Here is a 20,857-nt window from a genome sequence, read left to right on the forward strand (position 1 = left end):
ATAGTCATTCTCCCTTAAAGGCGAAACTAATTAGAAGGTTCTTACAAGGCGTTTCAGCTGACCAACCCTTTAACCAAAGGATCCTCTGCATATGTACTAGAACAAGCGCAAGGCGTGATGTGATGCCTGATGAATAGAATCCTTCATTGCATCTATGGCAAAGCATAATGCTTTAGGTAGCTTGGCCAACTCCTGGGCCTGTTGTGCAGGGAGCTCTTTAAGCGCATCTGTGAACTGGTCCTTTAAGGACTGACAGATGCCTATAGCTGCGATTGCAGGCTGAGTCACGGTCCCTGCTAATGAAAAAGAAGATTTTAACAGACCTTCAACTTCTTATCTGTTGGGTCTTTAAGCATCTGCGCATTGTCCACTGGACAAGTTAAACTCTTATTGACATTGGAAATCGCAGCATCAACTGCTGGAACTTTCCATCTTTTAGAGAATTTTTCCTCCAAAAGGATAGATAATTGAGAATTTCTTTGGAGGGGAAAAATGCTTATCCGGATGATCCCATTCGGTATAAATAAGCATTTCCAGTAATGCGTGTACGAGAAATGCATGCAAAGGTTGTAAAGGTTTCAAAGAAACCAAGGAGACCGGACCTTCAGCTAGCTAGGTGGAAGTGCTGCTAAGCTTAAGCTCCTGCAGACAGGGGGGGCCATGGTTTAAAAATCCCCCTTTTCTAAACCCTTCTCAGCTGCGCCATCCACAGAAATATCAAAACATATCTGTTTTAAGCCACTGCTGTACGCTACTAAAACCCCTTAAAAAGGGATATAAATTAAGAAGCCCCTCCGCTGGGACCACAGAAGCTATATAGCCTAGAGAAAGAGCTGCTGAGAGGTGTAAATTACCCCCTATAGAGGACATTCTAACAGGTATACAAGGAATATAGAAGGAAAAAGCCCCAGCCTGTTCCCTTACCTTGTCCACGTTGCAAGATACTGCTGTAAACAGACAGATCCAAACTTCACCCATCACAACGGGCTGCGTAAAAGACTGAGTCCCTTTAATAGGGGTTCCACTCCTTTGGACCTGTATAGCACCCCTCAGGAACAGCTTTAGGAAATGTAACAAGACCAAAAGAGTCCTGGTTCCTAGGGTCCAGCTCTCAAAGAGAAGCTTACAGGCAAAACCTTGCGTTTGTCTGCGAGGCCCGGGTACAATCCTATGGCCTCAGGGGCGAGGATGGATCCGGCTGTGGAGGATCCATCATGGATCCCTCCAGGAACTCCTCAGAGCACATCTTCACTCGTGACCAACACCTTAGACACTGTTGAAAAAACGGAGGTACTCCTGGAAGGAGGAGGGATTATATAGGGGAGTCAACTTCCTGTATTGGTTATACCAGTGTGAACACCTGAAGGTAGGCCCATAACCCACTAAGTAGATATTTGAGGCCCTGTGTCCTATGATGTACGATAAAGAAAATATATATATACAGATACTGGTCCCTTAACCACTTAAGGACCGCCTAACGCCGATTTACGTCGGCAAGGCGGCACGGGCAGGCAAAATCACGTACATGTACGTGATTTGCCTCTCGCGGGTGGGGGGTCCGATCGGACCCCCCCCCGGTGCCCGAAGCGGTCCCGTTCTGTTCCCCGGCGATCCGAGATGAGGGGGAGGCCATCCGTTCGTGGCCCCCCCCTCGCGATCGCCGCCGGCCAATGGGAACACTCCTTTGCTGCTGTATGCTAAACAGCAGCAAAGGAAATGATGTCATCTCCCCTCGGCTCGGTAGTTTCCGTTCCAGCGCCGAGGGGAGAAGACATCAATGTGAGTGCACAACACACTACACACACAGTAGAACATGCCAGGCATACAAAACACCCCGACTCCCCCCCCCGATCGCCCCCCGATCCCCCCCCCAATCACCCCCCCCCCCTGTCACAAACTGACACCAGCAGGTTTTTTTTTTTTTTTTTCTGATTACTGCATAGTGTCAGTTTCAGTGTTGGGACAGTGAGTATTACCCCCCTTTAGGTCTAGGATACCCCCCTAACCCCCCCTAATAAAGTTTTAACCCCTTGATCACCCCCCATCGCCAGTGTCGCTAAGCGATCATTTTTCTGATCGCTGTATTAGTGTCACTGGTGACGCTAGTTAGGGAGGTAAATATTTAGGTTCGCCGTCAGCGTTTTATAGTGACAGGGACCCCCATATACTACCTAATAAATGTTTTAACCCCTTGATTGCCCCCTAGTTAACCCTTTCACCACTGATCACCGTATAACCGTTACGGGTGACGCAGGTTAGTTCGTTTATTTTTTATAGTGTCAGGGCACCCGCCGTTTATTACCGAATAAAGGTTTAGCCCCCTGATCGCCCGGCGGTGATATGCGTCGCCCCAGGCAGCGTCAGATTAGCGCCAGTACCGCTAACACCCACGCACGCAGCATGCGCCTCCCTTAGTGGTATAGTATCTGATCGGATCAATATCTGATCCGATCAGATCTATACTGGCGTCCCCAGCAGTTTAGGGTTCCCAAAAACACAGTGTTAGCGGGATCAGCCCAGATACCCGCTAGCACCTGCGTTTTGCCCCTCCGCCCAGCCCACCCAAGTGCAGTATCGATCGATCACTGTCACTTACAAAACACTAAACGCATAACTGCAGCGTTCGCAGAGTCAGGCCTGATCCCTACGATCGCTAACAGTTTTTTTGGTAGCATTTTGGTGAACTAGCAAGCAAGCACCAGGCAGCGTCAGGTTAGCGCCAGTAGCGCTAACACCCACGCACGCACCGTACACCTCCCTTAGTGGTATAGTATCTGATCGGATCAATATCTGATCCGATCAGATCTATACTAGCGTCCCCAGCAGTTTAGGGTTCCCAAAAACGCAGTGTTAGCGGGATCAGCCCAGATACCTGCTAGCACCTGCGTTGTGCCCCTCCGCCCGGCCCAGCCCAGCCCACCCAAGTGCAGTATCGATCGATCACTGTCACTTACAAGGCACTAAACGCATAACTGCAGCGTTCGCAGAGTCAGGCCTGATCCCTGCGATCGCTAACAGTTTTTTTGGTAGCATTTTGGTGAACTAGCAAGCACCGGCCCCAGGCAGCGTCAGGTTAGCGCCAGTACCACTAACACCCACGCACGCAGCATACGCCTCCTTTAGTGGTATAGTATCTGAACGGATCAATATCTGATCCGATCAGATCTATACTAGCGTCCCCAGCAGTTTAGGGTTCCCAAAAACGCAGTGTTAGCGGGATCAGCCCAGATACCTGCTAGCACCTGCGTTTTGCCCCTCCGCCCGGCCCAGTCCAGCCCACCCAAGTGCAGTATCGATCGATCACTGACACTTACAAAACACTAAACGCATAACTGCAGCGTTCGCAGAGTCAGACCTGATCCCTGCGATCGCTAACAGTTTTTTTGGAAGCTTTTTATTGAACTGGCAAGCACCAGCGGCCTAGTATACCCCGGTCGTAGTCAAACCAGCGCTGCAGTAACACTTGGTGACGTGGCGAGTCCCATAAGTGCAGTTCAAGCTGGTGAGGTGGCAAGCATAAGTAGTGTCCCGCTGCCACCAAAAAGACAAACACAGGCCCGTCGTGCCCATAGTGCCCTTCCTGCTGCATTCGCCAATCCTAATTGGGAACCCACCGCTTCTGCAGCACCCGTACCTCCCCCATTCACATCCCCAACCAAATGCAGTCGGCTGCATGAGAGGCATTTTTATGTGCTCCCGAGTACCCCTACCCAACGAACCCCCCCAAAAAGATGTTGTGTCTGCAGCAAACGCGGATATAGGCGTGACACCCGCTATTATTGTCCCTCCTGTCCTGACAATCCTGGTCTTTGCATTGGTGAATGTTTTGAACGCTACCATACACTAGTTGAGTATTAGCGTAGGGTACAGCATTGCACAGACTAGGCACACTTTCACAGGGTCTCCCAAGATGCCATCGCATTTTGAGAGACCCGAACCTGGAACCGGTTACCGTTATAAAAGTTAGTTACAAAAAAAGTGTAAAAAAAAAAATATATATATATAAAATAAAAAAAATTAGTTGTCGTTTTATTGTTCTCTCTCTCTATTCTCTCTCTCTATTGTTCTGCTCTTTTTTTACTGTATTCTATTCTGCAGTGTTTTATTGTTATTGTTATTGTTATTGTTATTATGTTTTATCATGTTTGTTTTTCAGGTATGTAATTATTTATACTTTACTGTTTACTGTGCTTTATTGTTAACCATTTTTTTGTCTTCAGGTACGCCATTCACAACTTTGAGTGGTTATACCAGAATGATGCCTGCAGGTTTAGGTATCATCTTGGTATCATTCTTTTCAGCCAGCGGTCGGCTTTCATGTAAAAGCAATCCTAGCGGCTAATTAGCCTCTAGACTGCCTTTACAAGCCGTGGGAGGGAATGCCCCCCCCCCCCCACCGTCTTCCGTGTTTTTCTCTGGCTCTCCTGTCTCAACAGGGAACCTGAGAATGCAGCCGGTGATTCAGCCAGCTGACCATAGAGCTGATCAGAGACAAGAGTGGCTCCAAACATCTCTATGGCCTAAGAAACCGGAAGCTACGAGCATTTTATGACTTAGATTTCGCCGGATGTAAATAGCGCCATTGGGAAATTGGGGAAGCATTTTATCACACCGATCTTGGTGTGGTCAGATGCTTTGAAGGCAGAGGAGAGATCTAGGGTCTAATAGACCCCAATTTTTTCAAAAAAGAGTACCTGTCACTACCTATTGCTATCATAGGGGATATTTACATTCCCCGAGATAACAATAAAAATGATTTAAAAAAAAAAAAATGAAAGGAACAGTTTAAAAATAAGATAAAAAAGCAAAAAAATAATAAAGAAAAAAAAAAAAAAAAAAAAAAAAAAAGCACCCCTGTCGCCCCCTGCTCTTGCGCTAAGGCGAACGCAAGCGGCGGTCTGTCGTCAAACGTAAACAGCAATTGCACCATGCATGTGAGGTATCGCCGCGAAGGTCAGATCGAGGGCAGTAATTTTTGCAGTAGACCTCCTCTGCAAATCTAAAGTGGTAACCTGTAAAGGCTTTTAAAGGCTTTTAAAAATGTATTTATTTTGTTGCCACTGCACGTTTGTGCGCAATTGTAAAGCATGTCATGTTTGGTATCCATGTACTCGGTCTAAGATCATCTTTTTTATTTCATCAAACATTTGGGCAATATAGTGTGTTTTAGTGCATTAAAATTTAAAAAAGTGTGTTTTTTCCCCAAAAAATACGTTTGAAAAATCGCTGCGCAAATACTGTGTGAAAAAAAAAAATGAAACACCCACCATTTTAATCTGTAGGGCATTTGCTTTAAAAAAATATATAATGTTTGGGGGTTCAAAGTAATTTTCTTGCAAAAAAAAAAAACTTTTTCATGTAAACAAAAAGTGTCAGAAAGGGCTTTGTCTTCAAGTGGTTAGAAGAGTGGGTGATGTGTGACATAAGCTTCTAAATGTTGTGCATAAAATGCCAGGACAGTTCAAAACCCCCCCCCCAAATGACCCCATTTTGGAAAGTAGACACCCCAAGCTATTTGCTGAGAGGCATGTCGAGTCCATGGAATATTTTATATTGCGACACAAGTTGCGGGAAAGAGACAAATTTTTTTTTGCACAAAGTTGTCACTAAATGATATATTGCTCAAACATGCCATGGGAATATGTGAAATTACACCCCAAAATACATTCTGCTGCTTCTCCTGAGTACGGGGATACCACATGTGTGAGACTTTTTGGGAGCCTAGCCGTGTACGGGACCCCGAAAACCAAGCACCGCCTTCAGGCTTTCTAAGGGCGTGAATTTTTGATTTCACTCTTCACTGCCTATCACAGTTTCGGAGGCCATGGAATGCCCAGGTGGCACAAAACCCCCCCAAATGACCCCATTTTGGAAAGTAGACACCCCAAGCTATTTGCTGAGAGGTATAGTGAGTATTTTGCAGACCTCACTTTTTGTCACAAAGTTTTGAAATTTGAAAAAAGAAAAAAAAAAAAAGTTTTTTCTTGTCTTTCTTCATTTTCAAAAACAAATGAGAGCTGCAAAATACTCACCATGCCTCTCAGCAAATAGCTTGGGGTGTCTACTTTCCAAAATGGGGTCATTTGGGGGGGTTTTGTGCCACCTGGGCATTCCATGGCCTCCGAAACGGTGTTAGGCAGTGAAGAGTAAAATCAAAAATTCACGCCCTTAAAAACGCTGAAGGCGGTGATTGGTTTTCGGGGTCCCGTACGCGGCTAGGCTCCCAAAAAGTCTCACACATGTGGTATCCCTATACTCAGGAGAAGCAGCTAAATGTATTTTGGGGTGCAATTCCACATAGGCCCATGGCCTGTGTGAGCAATATATCATTTAGTGACAACTTTGTGCAAAAAAAAAAAAAAAAGTGTCACTTTCCCGCAACTTGTGTCAAAATATAAAATATTCCATGGACTCAATATGCCTCTCAGCAAATAGCTTGGGGTGTCTACTTTCCAAAATGGGGTCATTTGGGGGGGGGTTGTGCCACCTGGGCATTCCATGGCCTCCGAAACTGTGATAGGCAGTGAAGAGTGAAATCAAAAAGTTACACCCTTAGAAATCCTGAAGGCGGTGATTGGTTTTCGGGGTCCCATACGCGGCTAGGCTCCCAAAAAGTCCCACACATGTGGTATCCCCGTACTCAGGAGAAGTAGCTGAATATATTTTGGGGTGCAATTCCACATAGGCCCATGGCCTGTGTGAGCAATATATCATTTAGTGACAACTTTTTGTAAATATTTTTTTTTTTTTTTTTTTTTTGTCATTATTCAATCACTTGGGACAAAAAAAATAAATATTCAATGGGTTCAACATGCCTATCAGCAATTTCCTTGGGGTGTCTACTTTCCAAAATGGGGTCATTTGGGGGGGGTTTTGTACTGCCCTGCCATTTTAGCACCTCAAGAAATGACATAGGCAGTCATAAACTAAAAGCTGTGTAAATTCCAGAAAATGTACCCTAGTTTGTAGACGCTATAACTTTTGCGCAAACCAATAAATATACGCTTATTGACATTTTTTTTACCAAAGACATGTGGCCGAATACATTTTGGCCTAAATGTATGACTAAAATTGAGTTTATTGGATTTTTTTTATAACAAAAAGTATAAAACATCATTTTTTTTCAAAATTTTCGGTCTTTTTCCGTTTATAGCGCAAAAAATAAAAACTGCAGAGGTGATCAAATACCATCAAAAGAAAGCTCTATTTGTGGGAAGAAAAGGACGCAAATTTCGTTTGGGTACAGCATTGCATGACCGCGCAATTAGCAGTTAAAGCGACGCAGTGCCAAATTGGAAAAAGACCTCTGGTCCTTAGGCAGCATAATGGTCCGGGGCTCAAGTGGTTAAAGCAGATTACACAGCACAGTGCTTGTGCTGTGCAATTTGCCCCCCTCTAAACTGTAAAAAAAAAAACCCAAAACACCTCCCTGAACCGGGCAGTTCCTGTATCCACTCGATACTGACCACGAAAATCAGGGCTGGTCACAGTGGTCAGAATGCGTCCCTCCGTCATATGCTGCTGTCCCTTCTGCTCTCACCCCCCCCCCCCAATCATTCCTGTCTGTCATCTCCCTCTCTGTGTCTGACCCACCCCGGGAGTGTCCAGAGCGCTTTGGGCTTAACATGGCAGAGAGAACTCTACAATTGGAGGAAAAGGGGTTACAGGTCAAGTGACTTGGCTCTTTTTTTATCCCTTTCCCCCCCCCAAATGTAGTCAATTTGATCCATTTGCTGGCTGGGGTGATTTTTCACACATCAGAATCAGCATTTTATGCTAGAACAAACATTATACACTCACCGGCCACATTATTAGGTACACCTTGTTAGTAGCGGGTTGGACCCCTTTTTCCTTCAGAACTGCCCTAATTCTTTATGCCATAAATTCAACAAGGTTCCTCAGAGATTTTGGTTCATGTTGACATGATAGCATCACGCAGTTGCTGCAGGTTTGTCGGCTGCACATCCATGATGCGAATCTCCGTTCCACTACATCCCAAAAGGTGCTCTATTGGATTGGGATCTGGTGACTGTGGAGGCCATTGGAGTACAGTGAACTCATTGTCATGTACAAGAAACCAGTTTGAGATGATTTGAGCTTTGTGACATGGTGCATTATCCTGATGGAAGTAGCCATCAGAAGATGGGTACACTGTTGTCATAAAGAGATGGACATGGTCAGCAACATTACCCTGGTAGGCTGTAGCGTTTAAACGATGTTCAATACTGAGGGGCCCAAATTGTGCCAAGAAAATATCCCCCACACCATTACACCACCACCAGCAGCCTGAACGGTTGATACAAGGCAGGAAGGATCCATGCTTTCATGTTTACGCCAAATTCTGACCCAAACATCTGAATGTCGCAACTAAAAATCGAGACTCATCAGACCAGGCAACATTTTTCCAATTTTCTATTGTCTACTTTTGGTGATCCTGTGCGAATTGTAACCTCAATTTCCTGTTCTTAGCTGACAGGAGTGGCACCTGATGAGGTCTGCTGCTGTAGTCCATCTTCTTCAAGGTTCGATGTTTTGTGCGTTCAGAGATGGTATTCTGCATACCTTGGTTGTAATGAGTGGTTATTGGAGTTATTATTGCCTTTCTATCATCTCAAACCATTCTGCCCATTCTCCTCTGACATCAACAAGGCATTTTCATCCACACAACTGCCACTCACTGAATATTTTCTCTTTTTTGGACCATTCTCTGTAAACCCTACAGATGGTTGTGCGTGAAAATCTCAGTAGATCAGCAGTTTTTTAAATACTCAGATCAGCCCATCTGGCACCAACAATCATTCCACATTCAAGGTCACTTAAATCCCCTTTCTTCCCCATTCTTGGTTTGAACTTCAGCAAGTCATCTTCACCACATCTAGATGCCGAAATGCATTGAGTTACTTTCATGTGATTGGCTGATTAGCAATTTGTGTTACTAAGCAATTGAACAGGTGTACCTAATAAAGTGGCCGGTGAGTGTATATTTTCTGAAAGCAGAGGCCTTGGAGAACAAAATGGTGCTTGCAATGTTTTACATAACAGGACATTTGTGCAACCATCTATCAAATGCAATTTTTTATGAAGAAATACACTAAAATAAATTTAAGTGCACACAGAGGCAATATAATACCCAAAGTTTTGTTAAAATATAAAAAAGTTGTTGAGTAAAGTAAGTAAATACCAAACATGTCCCAGAATAATAGGAGAGACTGGGAGCCACCATGGGTGGTGGCAGGAGGGGGGCCCATTCCTTCATAGCGCTGAAAGTGAGCAGAGAGCTATAAAGCTGGCCAGATCACTTTTGAAAAACAACCCATAGCCAGCTGTAAAGGACGGTATCAAGATCATGGCTGCAGCCATAATCTTGTAATAAACAATTTCAGACTGAGGGTTTTTTTTTCTTTTTTAAACCAGTGAGATGAACAAAAAAAGAAAAAAAAAAAAACACCACAACTGAGAAGCTCGCTGTACCAACTATGCGATGTTAGAACAGCGATCTCCCCGCTGAGCTATAGGCTGCAAGCGCTGATTGGATGCTGGTTTTCCAATATTCTGTTCGACAGAAGCCAGACATTCTGCTGAACTGGCATATATTCAGCCTGTGTACCAGCCTTTAGTGGGTACTGTAGTAGTAGCTAATGAGGAAAAAAAATTCTACTACTGAAAATGCTAGATGCCTGGCTGTGTCTGACTACTTTTTAGTCACAGGCATCAAACAAATATGCTGGAACTAAGTGTCAGAGCGATAGCCAGGGAATAAGCATCCTCAATGGTGGTCAGCAATAGCAGGCTCTTCAATTCATATTTTATGACAGTTTGTCTTTAAGTGACACATACGATTTATGTTAGAAAGAAAGAGTAAAATCTGAGATATGAACCTTTGATAGGCTGAGGAAGCCACTGGGCAAACCACATTCTCTTTCCTCCTTCCACATTCACACTGGAGCTCCACCTGAGGGACAGATAAGTGACAGTAAAACAAACGTGAGAATTCAACTCATTAGGAATTGTTCTACAAACTAAATCATAAACCAAACTATATGTTAGGAAAAATATCCTATGATTACCAACAAATAATTAAAACCTGCAACTGCTTTATAGCGCTGATTTAAAAATCAGAACATTACTTTTACTATAATATGAAATTCATAAAAATTCTGAATTTATAATCCACTTTACAAGAAAATATTACTCACAAAACAAGAAATCTTGCCATCAATAGCTCCATTTTTAATAAGACACTTCAGAATTCTTAGGTGCCTCTACATGACAAGGCAACAGACTTGCGTACCAGTTGTAACAGGTACATGAACTTGGGGCAAGTCCCACGTGTGGTGGAGCACTGAGATCTTAGTGCCCATACAGACACCATGTCATCAATACAGCAGAGCTTCCTCTCGCCAATGTAGCTGTCACACAGACAGCGCAGCAGCTGAGAATTTAAGCTGGGTGGGTGGAGTCTGATGGGAATTTAGCAGGATTGTTTTAAGTTGAAAACCTCCACATTTTTAAAGTAGGTTGCTTATTTACAGTTTAGTGTACCTTCTATGTTAACCATTTCACAAAGAGGTGCAATTTAAAATTTACTAATATTTTTTTATTAACTCAATACAGTTTTAGTTTCAGTTGAAAATTTTCAGGAAGTTTTGCTGCATTTGTGTCCATCAATAATTATTTCAGTGTATTAATAAAATTATTGTTTTGATAAACATTCGCGCAAATATCACGGGGCCCAAAAAAAAAAAAAAAAAAAAATCAGTAGCACCTTTTTGTCATTTTACTGGTCCTATGATCTCAGAAAATATGATTTGGGGGTGTACCATATATACAGCTCTGAAAGCTGCATTTGAAAAAATAAAAAAATTTTGTAAAAAAATTACCTGGCCAACTGTTAAAAGTGGAGCATAGAGCCTGGTAGCGAAAGGAATTAAAGGGACACAATTCTTTGACTGTCATTCATAGATTGCCCATCAAACGCAGACCAACAGAAGTATGGGCAACACAGCAGCAAAGGGTAAAAGGCCCCAAGTAAAAAAAAAAAAAAACAAAAAAAAAACAAAAACAAAAAAAAAAAAACTAAAAAAAAAAACAAAAAAAACCCCCAAAAAAACAAAAAAAACCCTGAAAACCGAGGATGACCTGCAGTTCAGTTCAAAGTGCCACTGGAAGGACCTAATGTTCCAAAAGCAAGCATTAGTTGAGGCATGGTTATTCACATAGTTAGAACTTGGAAAATGAAAAACAGAAGACCATGTGGAGGTTTTATCTGTGAAAAATTGCATGATGCTGAAAAGAGCAAGCAGCACTCATAGATCTAGTACAGTGAACTTTGAAAGGAAAGGGTGGACCCCGAACCATAAGATCATACACCTGATGGTCTTTGAGTCAACTAGACAAGGTAATCCGAGAAGCTAGTATAACCTTACAGTGTCCATCTGAAATACAAAAGAATTTAGTCTTCCACAAGAAGCAGTCCGTGCCTGAGATATGATTTCTCAAAGCCTGAACTATTTACAAACAATGGAGAGAAATTTCCTTTTGATGAACTAAAGCCAGACAGACGAACAGGAAACCCATGCCCTGGTTGAGATGAAAGGTAGAAACCACCTCATCTCTATGCCAAACCCAGAAAGAGACCCTTGCAGTATAAGGTTGTCGATTTGGTCACCTGCCTTGTAGAGGTGATGGTTACAAGAAAAAAAAAAACACTAGAGAGCAATATCTCTAAACGGTTCACATGGTGATTTTTAATATGCAGATCCAGATCCCACAGAGTCACATAGAAGTGAACAGGGGAGCTACGAAACACCCTGAGCAAAAGTCTAAAATTAGAGAATGAATGTCCAACAGTCTCTGAAACAAGGTAGAACAAGATAGAACAAGATAGAACAAGATAGAACAAGATAGAACAAGATAGAACAAGATAGAACAAGATAGAACAAGATAGCAACCTGGCCCTTAAAAGTGGTCGAAGCCAAACATTGGTCTAAACCCAGATGTAGTAAGAAGAGGATTTGATCATAGGAGAAACCTCTATGGTGGAAGATCTGGGACTCACACCAAGTGAAGTATGCTTTCCATCCATGTCCAATGATAAACCTTATGGGAAGCAGCATTCCTAGATGTTAGCATTGTGGGAAACACAAATTCAGAGAGCCTCTATACTGTTAAAGTGAACTACTGAGAGGTAGGGTGGCTAAATTGCCCTTAGTACAGAAGATTCTGATAATCTGACAGAGCTCAAGGAGATCCAGCTAGGTGTCTTACAGGTTGGTGTACATCTGCATGGGCCAGTCCAGGTGGAGTACCACCTGAATGCCCTTTATCTTGATCCTGCAAATCAGAGAAGAATCAAAGGAGAAAATACATAGATCAGGGTATAGTGATCCCATGGAGTCACCAGAGCATACACTGCTTTTGATAGAGGATTCCTGTTATTGGAGACAAACCTGTCCATTTTTTTTGTATAACCTGGAGGCCAAATGGCCCACATTCAGTGTGTCCCACCTGCGACAAAGGTCCTGAACCCCTCCGGGAACAGGGATCACTCCCCTTGGCCTAGGAGCTGCCAGCTGAGGAAGTCCACCTACCAATTGTCTACTCATGGGGGAAAAAAAAGCTGAAAAATGTGAAATTCTGCCCAGGACAGGATCCAAATCACCTGTCTTGCCACAGTGAGACTACCTATTCCTTCCTGATGGATGCCTAGAGATGGGGTACATGAATATATGGTGGCTGGGCAGCACCAAGCTGCCTGACAGACTCAAGCTCTTGGATGACAAGACACTCTAAATCCTGCATTTAGGCACTAAATAGCATACATGTGATCCGTAACATTCTTGTGTGTGCACACATGCTCCAGAATTAGCAGCCAAAGAGAAGAAGGGGGCACGAATGTGAAACAGCAACATTTCCCTGAGCAAAAGGAGGGTAAAGAAGAGTACTCCTCCACGTGGCCAAGTTGAGAAGTGCATAAACAAGCCTAGAATATTGAAAAAAAACTAGCTCTCACACAAAATGGCCAATTAACTACAGATGCGTAAAACAGAGGGACCTTAACCTAGCATAAGCTCTTGTTCAATAACTCTATAGGAAATCCCCAGGCATATTGGCCTGACCTGGAAATATGCACCATTTGACTAACTGGTAAACTTTCCAGTATTTCCATATCTGGCCAGAAACTGCAAGTAGCTGTAGCTGACTAGAGAAACCTCCAAAAACTCAGCGCTGTTACAGGCGAGAACACCAGTATAAACTGGGAAACCTACATTCGGTGGCTAACTGGAGAGACATCCAGGATTCAATATACATGGCATAAATCAACCAGTGCTCATTGGCTGGAGAAACTTCCAGGATTTAACATATCCAGCAGGAACCTACACTATATTAATAAAAGTATTGGGATGCCTGCCTTTACAAGCACTTGAACGTTAATGGCATCCCAGTTTTAATCCACAGTGTTCAATATTGAGTTTTCCCACCCTTTGCAGCTTTAACTGCTTCAAATCTTCTAGGAAGGCTGTCCACAATGTTTAGGAGTTTAGGAGTGTGTGTATAGGAATGTTTGACCATTCTTCCAGAAGCGCATTTGTGAGGTCTGGCACAGATATGGGCGAGTTCTCTTCATTGGAACTAAGGGACCAAGCCCAACCCCTGAAAAACAACACCACACCATAATCCCCCTCCAAATGATCTGGACCAGTGCACAAAGCAAAAACCATAAAGACATGGATGAGCGAGTCTGGGGTTCAGGAACTTGATTGGCCTGCAGAGTCCTAACCCCAACTCAATAGAACACCTTTGGGATGAATTATAGTGGAGACTGCAAGCCAGGCCTTCTCGTCCACATCAGTGTCTGACCTCACAAATGCACTTCTGGATGAATGTTGAAACAGTCCCATAGACACACACCTAAACCTTGTGGACTAGCCTTCCCAGAAGAGTTGAAGCTTTTATAGCTAAAAAGAGTGGGCCAACTCAATATTGGTCCGCAAGGTTCAAGACAGGGATGCCATTAAAGTTTATGTGCGTGTAAAGGCAAGTATTGCAATACTTTTGGAAATATAGTGTATCAGCAGCTGTTGATCGAAGAAAAAAAAAAAATCAAATCAAGGAACAGAGAACAGCAGAGTTGAAGAAAACTTTCACTTCTCTGAGGACAGAAAAAAACGGAAGCACAATGGTTGCAATTGGTCGGGGTCATCCTGTGTTGGATCGTTTTTTTTTTTTGCCATTGCGCATTTCTCCTGTAGGTAGCAGTATAGCAGACAGTCTAAGTAGTCCTGTGTCCCTCAAAGAACGAGAATTTATTTAAAAAATGAACACACGCATAGTATTTTCCCTCACATGAAGCGCATATCAAACCAAGCACTATATTAAAAGGTCAAGCAATATGTCTGACATACTTTCAGCTTTGTAAAAAAATTTTATGCAATTAAAGGAGGACTAGCACAAAACTTATATATGTATTGTGAAGTAATCATCATCAGTAAAATATACGAATAAACTAGTGAAAGCCATCTTTCAAATTCATTCACACTGAAAAAACCCCAAAACGTATTCTTTTGACAATGCCTCAGCTCTCGCATGTAAGAACGTGTTTAAACTGTAGCAAGCAATATTTCTGCAAATAGGGGCACTGCACTGTGAACAGCAGCATTGAATCCCCTATCACTTTTGTTTGATTGTATACGCATTGCCAATGTACACTAAGGCAATGCTACTGCATGCCAAGCCGATTACCTTTATTTTCTATGGTGTTTGCTTAGATCTGTGCCTTTCTCTTTCATGTGTCTTGGAAAAAATACATGTGATTTTTTTTTAGTGTGACAATGCAGGTTTTTGGTCTTATAGACTTCAAAATATGAGCACATGAAAAACAAATGAAAATTCATAAAAAAAAAAAAAAAAATGCAATAAAAAAAAAAAAAAAAAAAAATGCAGACCCACAAATATGAACCTAACCTTAAATTATAACAAAAGGTAAAACCCCTTTTGTTAGTTTTAAATAGAATTAAATAGGGATTTGAACACCTGTGAGATTTACATTGCTGTCCATGTACCTTTTTAGAGAGATTGACCACTCGGTTTTGCCTGTTTACGCTGAATGTGGAAAAAAAGAAAAAAATCCCAAATTTTGGGTTGTCACTAGAACAGGAATAGGAGAAATTTGGTCACCCCCAGAGATTCCCTCACTTTGGAGGGATTTCCTCTCACTTTCTGTTTTATCTGGGACAGGAAGTAAAGGGAAATCTCCCCAATGGGGCAAAGATGGAAAAAATAAAACTAACAGGGGTTATAACCTGTCCTTACTCTATATAAAATAGAAAAAAAAGTGTTCCCTTTAATTTTACTTTGAATGGATATTCCACATTTAAAGGTTTTTTGCTTGCTGTAAAAATACACTGAGAGCTCATCCAAAGCTGCAATTGTGCGCATGAATCCTTAGAGGCTATTCAGCCTACTGTTTGGGGAACCACAGGTTTTGCCACACAAAACATAACTCATGCCAATGTTTCTGAATGACACCCCAATTTACTTGGTCAGTTCACCACATGACGTGAATTTTATCACCCTGGCAGAATTAGATGTGGAACATCTGTGCACTGTGGTGTGTTATGTTGGAAAATAATGTCGCCATCTTGCAGTGCACTGGCAGAGCACAAAAGTTAATTGCCTTACAGCTCCTGGCCAATTCCCTCTCAGTGCTGCTTTCCTCAACTCCTGGGCTTTACAGGAAATACATTGGAGAAGGGAGGGGGGAGCAGGGAAGTACCTTGCACCTAAGGCTAAAGGGCTGAATGTTTTTATTGATGCATACAATGTAGCAAGACAACTCTAGTCCCTGAATGAACGGTGGCACTAATGTAAAAAAAGCCACCCTGAGACAGGAGGCCTGGTACATTGGCCATGGCACCAGCTTACACTGAAACATAGGCAAGCAAAAATATAAATATAGCTGCATGCTCAGTATCAGTACTCAAAACTGGCTATACACTAGTAAAATTTTGTTTGACATTTTTCATTTTAATCATTAGTAGGGTCAAATCAACATTAGTTTTGGACTGCAGTGATGGGAATATCTGAAGGCGCAGGATGAAAACATTTTCTCGAATTAACAAATTTCTTACAGTGTTTGTGTTTTTTATTGGATAATCCTTTCACTCCAAAATCAAATGTTAAAAGCTAACAAAACCAACGTTTTGTTTGAAAATCCACAAGTGTATGGCCAGTTTATATGATTAAAAGGGGTTGTAAGCCCTCCTGTTTTTTTCACCTTAATGCATCTTGAAAAAACACCTGGCAGTGATCGGCCCCCCATTTTACTTACCTAAGCCCTGTATTTCTGTTGGTGGAGACACGCTCTCCCTCTTTCTCTCTGCACGGGGTCCCGGCTCTTGATTGGATAGATTGATAGCAGCGCAGCCATTGGCTCCCGCTGCTGTCCATCAAATCCAATGAAGCGGACGCTGGGGCCGAGTCCGGCATTCGTGTCTATGGACGCAAATGCTGGACTCGCGCGCCTGCAAGGTAACCCCCCCCGGAAGAGCACTTCACCTAGGGGGTTATCTGATGTGGGGAGGAGCCGTGAGAGCTGCCGAGGGACCCCAGAAGACGAGGTTCGGGGCACTCTGTGCAAAACGAGCTGCACAGAGGAGGCAAGAATAATATGTTTGTTATTTTAAAATTAAATAAAAAAACAAGCCTTTACAATCACTTTAACCACTTCAGTCCTGGAAGTATTTACCCCACTTCCCGACCAGAGCACTTTTTGCGATTCGGCACTGCGTCGCTTTAACTGACAATTGCGCGGTCATGTGATGTTGCACCCAAACAAAATTGATGTCCTTTTTTCCCCACAAATAGAGCTTTCTTTTGGTGGTGTTTGATCACCTCTGCGGTTTTTATTTTTTGTGCTATAAACAAAAAAAGAGCGACAATTTTGAAAAAAAAAAAAAAAGCAATTAAATATCCCCAAAAAATACATAAAAAAACTAATTTTTTTCTCAGTTTAGGCCAATATGTATACTTCTACATATTTTTGGTATTAAAAAAAAAAACAAAAAAAAAAAAAAAACAAAAAAAAAAAAAACACGCAATAAGCGTATATTGATTGCTCTGCGCATCTATAAAATGGGGGCTAGATCTATAGCATTTTTATTATTAATTTTTTAAAATTATTATTAGTAATGGCGGCGATCTGCGATTTCTATCGTGACCTCGACATTATGGCAGACACATCTGACACTTTTGACACCATTATGGGACCATTGTCATTTATACAGCGATCAGTGCTATAAAAATGACAATGGCAGGGAAGGGGTTAAACAATAGGAGCGATCAAGGGGTTAAGTGTGTCCTAGGGAGGTGTTCTAACTGTGGGTGGGATGGGCTTCCAATGACATGACAGCGATCACTGCTCCTGATGACAGGGAGCAGTAGATCCCTATCATGTCACTAGGCAGAACGGGGAAATGCCTTGTTTACATCTCCACGTTCCTGCGCTCTGTGACACAATCGTGGGCCCCCAGCGGACATAGAGTCCTCGGGACCCGCGGGCACGGAGCACGTGACGGGCGCGCATGCCCACACTGCCGCGATTTAAAGGGGACGTACCTGTCTGACCATTTGCCCAGCCGTACATTATCGTGCGCCGGACAGCTAGTGGTTAAACCAGCTCCTGTAAAGGGTTTACAAAAACTGCAGGTTTAATAGAACTTTGAAGTGGTTCTAAAGGCAGAAGGTTCTTTGCCTTAATGCATCATATGCATTAAAGTAAAAACCTTCTGCACCCCCCCCCCCCCCCCTATACTTGCCTAAGCCCAATCATGATCCAGCACTGTGCATGAGAGCAGATGCTCTCAGTTCTCTACCTCAACATTGGCTCAGAGACAGCAGCAGAAGGCTAATGCTGCTATCAATCACAGCCAGTGAGGGGGGACGAGGGCCGAGTCACGCCCTTTGTGCCTATGGACACATGGAGCCGGCTCTAAAGTGAGTCTGCACAGGCGCCCCCATGGCAAGCGGTTTGCCATGGCGGGACTCGGCAGGGGAGGAGCCAGATGCACCGGCAGGGGACTGCAGAAGAGAAGTAAGGGGGGGTGGTTCTTGGCAAAACCATTGCACAGAACAGGCAAGTATAATATGTATGTTATTATTATAAATAAAATTTAATCCTTTACAATCACTTTAATGCATTTCATGTGACCACAGAAATATTGAGCATCTTCACAGAACCGTTATATCAATTACCTGTGCATTGCAGTTGGATGATGGACAGGGCTGTGACGGGTGGCAGTTAGCCAAACACGGATGCCCACAGTCTGGTCTTAGAAGAGTGCAGGGTTGCTTACAGTCTTCATCTATGAGGCACTCTCCTTTGTGGCAAATCCTTTTGCATTTGTGCATTGCACATTGTAAAAGCTGATTACAACGTAGGCCACAGGAAATGTCAGTGAGATGACAAGGGATGTTGTTCCTAAGCTGGGTCAAGAAAAAAAAAAAGTAAAACATAAGCAGAGAGAAAGAGAGAGAGATCTCCATACACACATCACAGCCTTTATACTAGTCTAAGACTGACAAATGGAGACATATGTTGAAGGCTAGACACAGTATGTTCTAATGTGCAACCTAAGAATTTGCATAATTTGACACAGTAACACCCCTAAGTTTAGGGGAGACTGTGTGTGTACATACCCTATATTAGAGAATTGTTAGCTTCTATAATTTGAATAATTTTAACGTACATGCCATTTCTATTACATTTATGGTTTTAACGCTTCAGTTTTGGCATTCATCTTGTAAAGGCTTAGCTTTCTCATTAAAGAAAATAAAAGAGAAATAGCGGCTGTGTTTTGACATTTTAATGTGCAAATCGGTCATGCGATGTATAAAAGAAGGATCCATTGGCAGTGCTATATAAAGATAGCATGCAGCGTGAAAGTACACACTAGGGAGCTTTTGACAGTGCAGAAAAATATATGAATTGCTTTGAATAGCCCAGCAAGTATATAGCTATAGGAACAAGGAACAATTACTACTGCAAATGTACTATATAGGCTGGGCTGTAAAGTTTAAAAGGCCATTTCCAAGCAGCTTTCCATTCTTGTAACTACAGTAGCAATTATTATTAAAGTGGTTCTAAAGACCTTCATGCCCCCTCCCCCCCCACAGCTCAGCGCTCCAGTGATATGCACGAGAGCAGCTGTTCTCCCGGGTTTCTGCCTCCTCATTGGCTGAGAGAAAGCACCCACAGCCATTCAGGAGGGAGTGAGGCAGGGCTGAGCCTCATTTTGAGTGTCTTCTGAACACACAGAGTGCAGCTCGTGAGTGAGAGCACACACACACACACGTGCCCCATAGCAATTGTCTTGCTATGGGGGCACTAAGAGAAGAGGAGGAACCGAGAAGAAGATCGGGGCTGCTCTGTGCAAAACCATTACACAGAGTTGGTAAGTAAGTATAACATGACTGCCCACACCCTTCACGTTTTCATCCTCGGTTTGTATCATAATCTATGCTTGACCTACCTGATTTTCTGATACTTAAATAAGGTGTTTCCCCTTTATCCCTAAGCACATATGCAAAACTCCTCCCCTTATGCCATAGATGCTAGAAGGTAGCTTAGGTTACACTGAAAAAGTAAAACAGTATGTTTGGTGATCAGTCAGCAGGCCCCTTTAAATAAATGAGGGCAAGGGCTGGTCTTTATCAGAGTTACCTATTACTTATCCTATGTCCTGAAGAAGCCAATCAACGCCAAAACACGTTGACGTAATGGGAGACATGCCCTGCCATGGTGGACATATTCCCTGCCTCCGTCGCACAAGGCAAAGCAGAAAAATTACCTTTGCATTCCCAATCTGACTGCTTTATATGCATGGACTATGTGGAAGGAGTAAAGCTAACACGAACATTATTGTTATCAATATCAGGCTTTTCTTTTATGTGCTACACTCTATGAAGGATTTAAAAGGCTCATCACAGCTCTTTAAGATCATTCCTTGAATATTTGCATTTTAGGAGAGCAGGTTGTAGGAGGCAGGATTAAGGTCTGGTTTATTTACTATAGTGTTTTGTATTTGAGCAATTTTGTACAATAAACCATTTTATAATTTTTTTAATTAAATTGATTTTTGCATTGACTGGGTACAAGCCGCAGAGGTCCTGTTTTGGTGGTTCCTTTTTTTTTTTTTGATGATGTCTATGCCTTGAATTTTCATTTTTTTGGTTGGTAATTCTGTTTAACCACTTAGTGGTTGGTAAGTCTGTTTAACATACTGTTGGTGAGTCGGCATGCTGTCTATTTAATGGTTAATCCTGGCATGTAATTTTGGTAAGTATACCATGTTTGTTATTTAAAAAAAAAAAAAAAAAAAACCTTTAATATCATTTTAATACATTTAAGGTCCATGAGAGAGTGTAGCCGATGTAGCTGCAAGAGGAAAAAATCAACCCCAGGTTGGACACAAAGGCTGCAAATGGTGGACAGAGAGTCATGGAAAACCTCCAAAGATATATACCCTGACCTTGTAGTTCAGCTTGTATCAGTGTTTGATCAAACTATCCATCACTTTTTGAGTGACAGCAGGCTCAAAGAAAGAAGACCCAGCAGGACTCTACTGCTGAAAGAAAAACCTAAAAAAACGCCACCTAGAATTTGCTAAAATGTATATTGGCAAGCTACAAAGCGCCTGGAACAATGGCTTTTGAATAGAAGAGACACTGTAGTTTTTGTGACAAGTTACAGCAGCTCTATCTCCACAAATGAAAATGTGAGATAAAATTGCCAAAAGCACCCAAGAATGACTAAGAACAAAACACTGGACTAGTCTAAAGTGCCCTTCTATGAGCCCCG

The 20,857-nt window shown here is 42.6% G+C and overlaps 1 protein-coding gene across 1 annotated transcript in view; it reads right to left on the reverse strand.

The window, feature by feature from the left end:
- The window catches only part of NFX1 (nuclear transcription factor, X-box binding 1), a 193,673-nt gene that overhangs the window by 43,314 nt on the left and 129,502 nt on the right, over positions 1–20,857 (reverse strand). Inside the window, exons 16-17 of the mRNA XM_073630822.1 lie at positions 18,253–18,483; positions 9,879–9,952 (exon numbers count right to left, since the gene is read on the reverse strand). Of these exons, the coding sequence (XP_073486923.1) occupies positions 9,879–9,952; positions 18,253–18,483 (305 nt within the window). The remainder of the gene's footprint in view (positions 1–9,878; positions 9,953–18,252; positions 18,484–20,857) is intronic.

Source organism: Aquarana catesbeiana, linkage group LG05, assembly GCF_042186555.1.
Source record: "Aquarana catesbeiana isolate 2022-GZ linkage group LG05, ASM4218655v1, whole genome shotgun sequence".
NCBI lineage: Eukaryota > Metazoa > Chordata > Amphibia > Anura > Ranidae > Aquarana > Aquarana catesbeiana.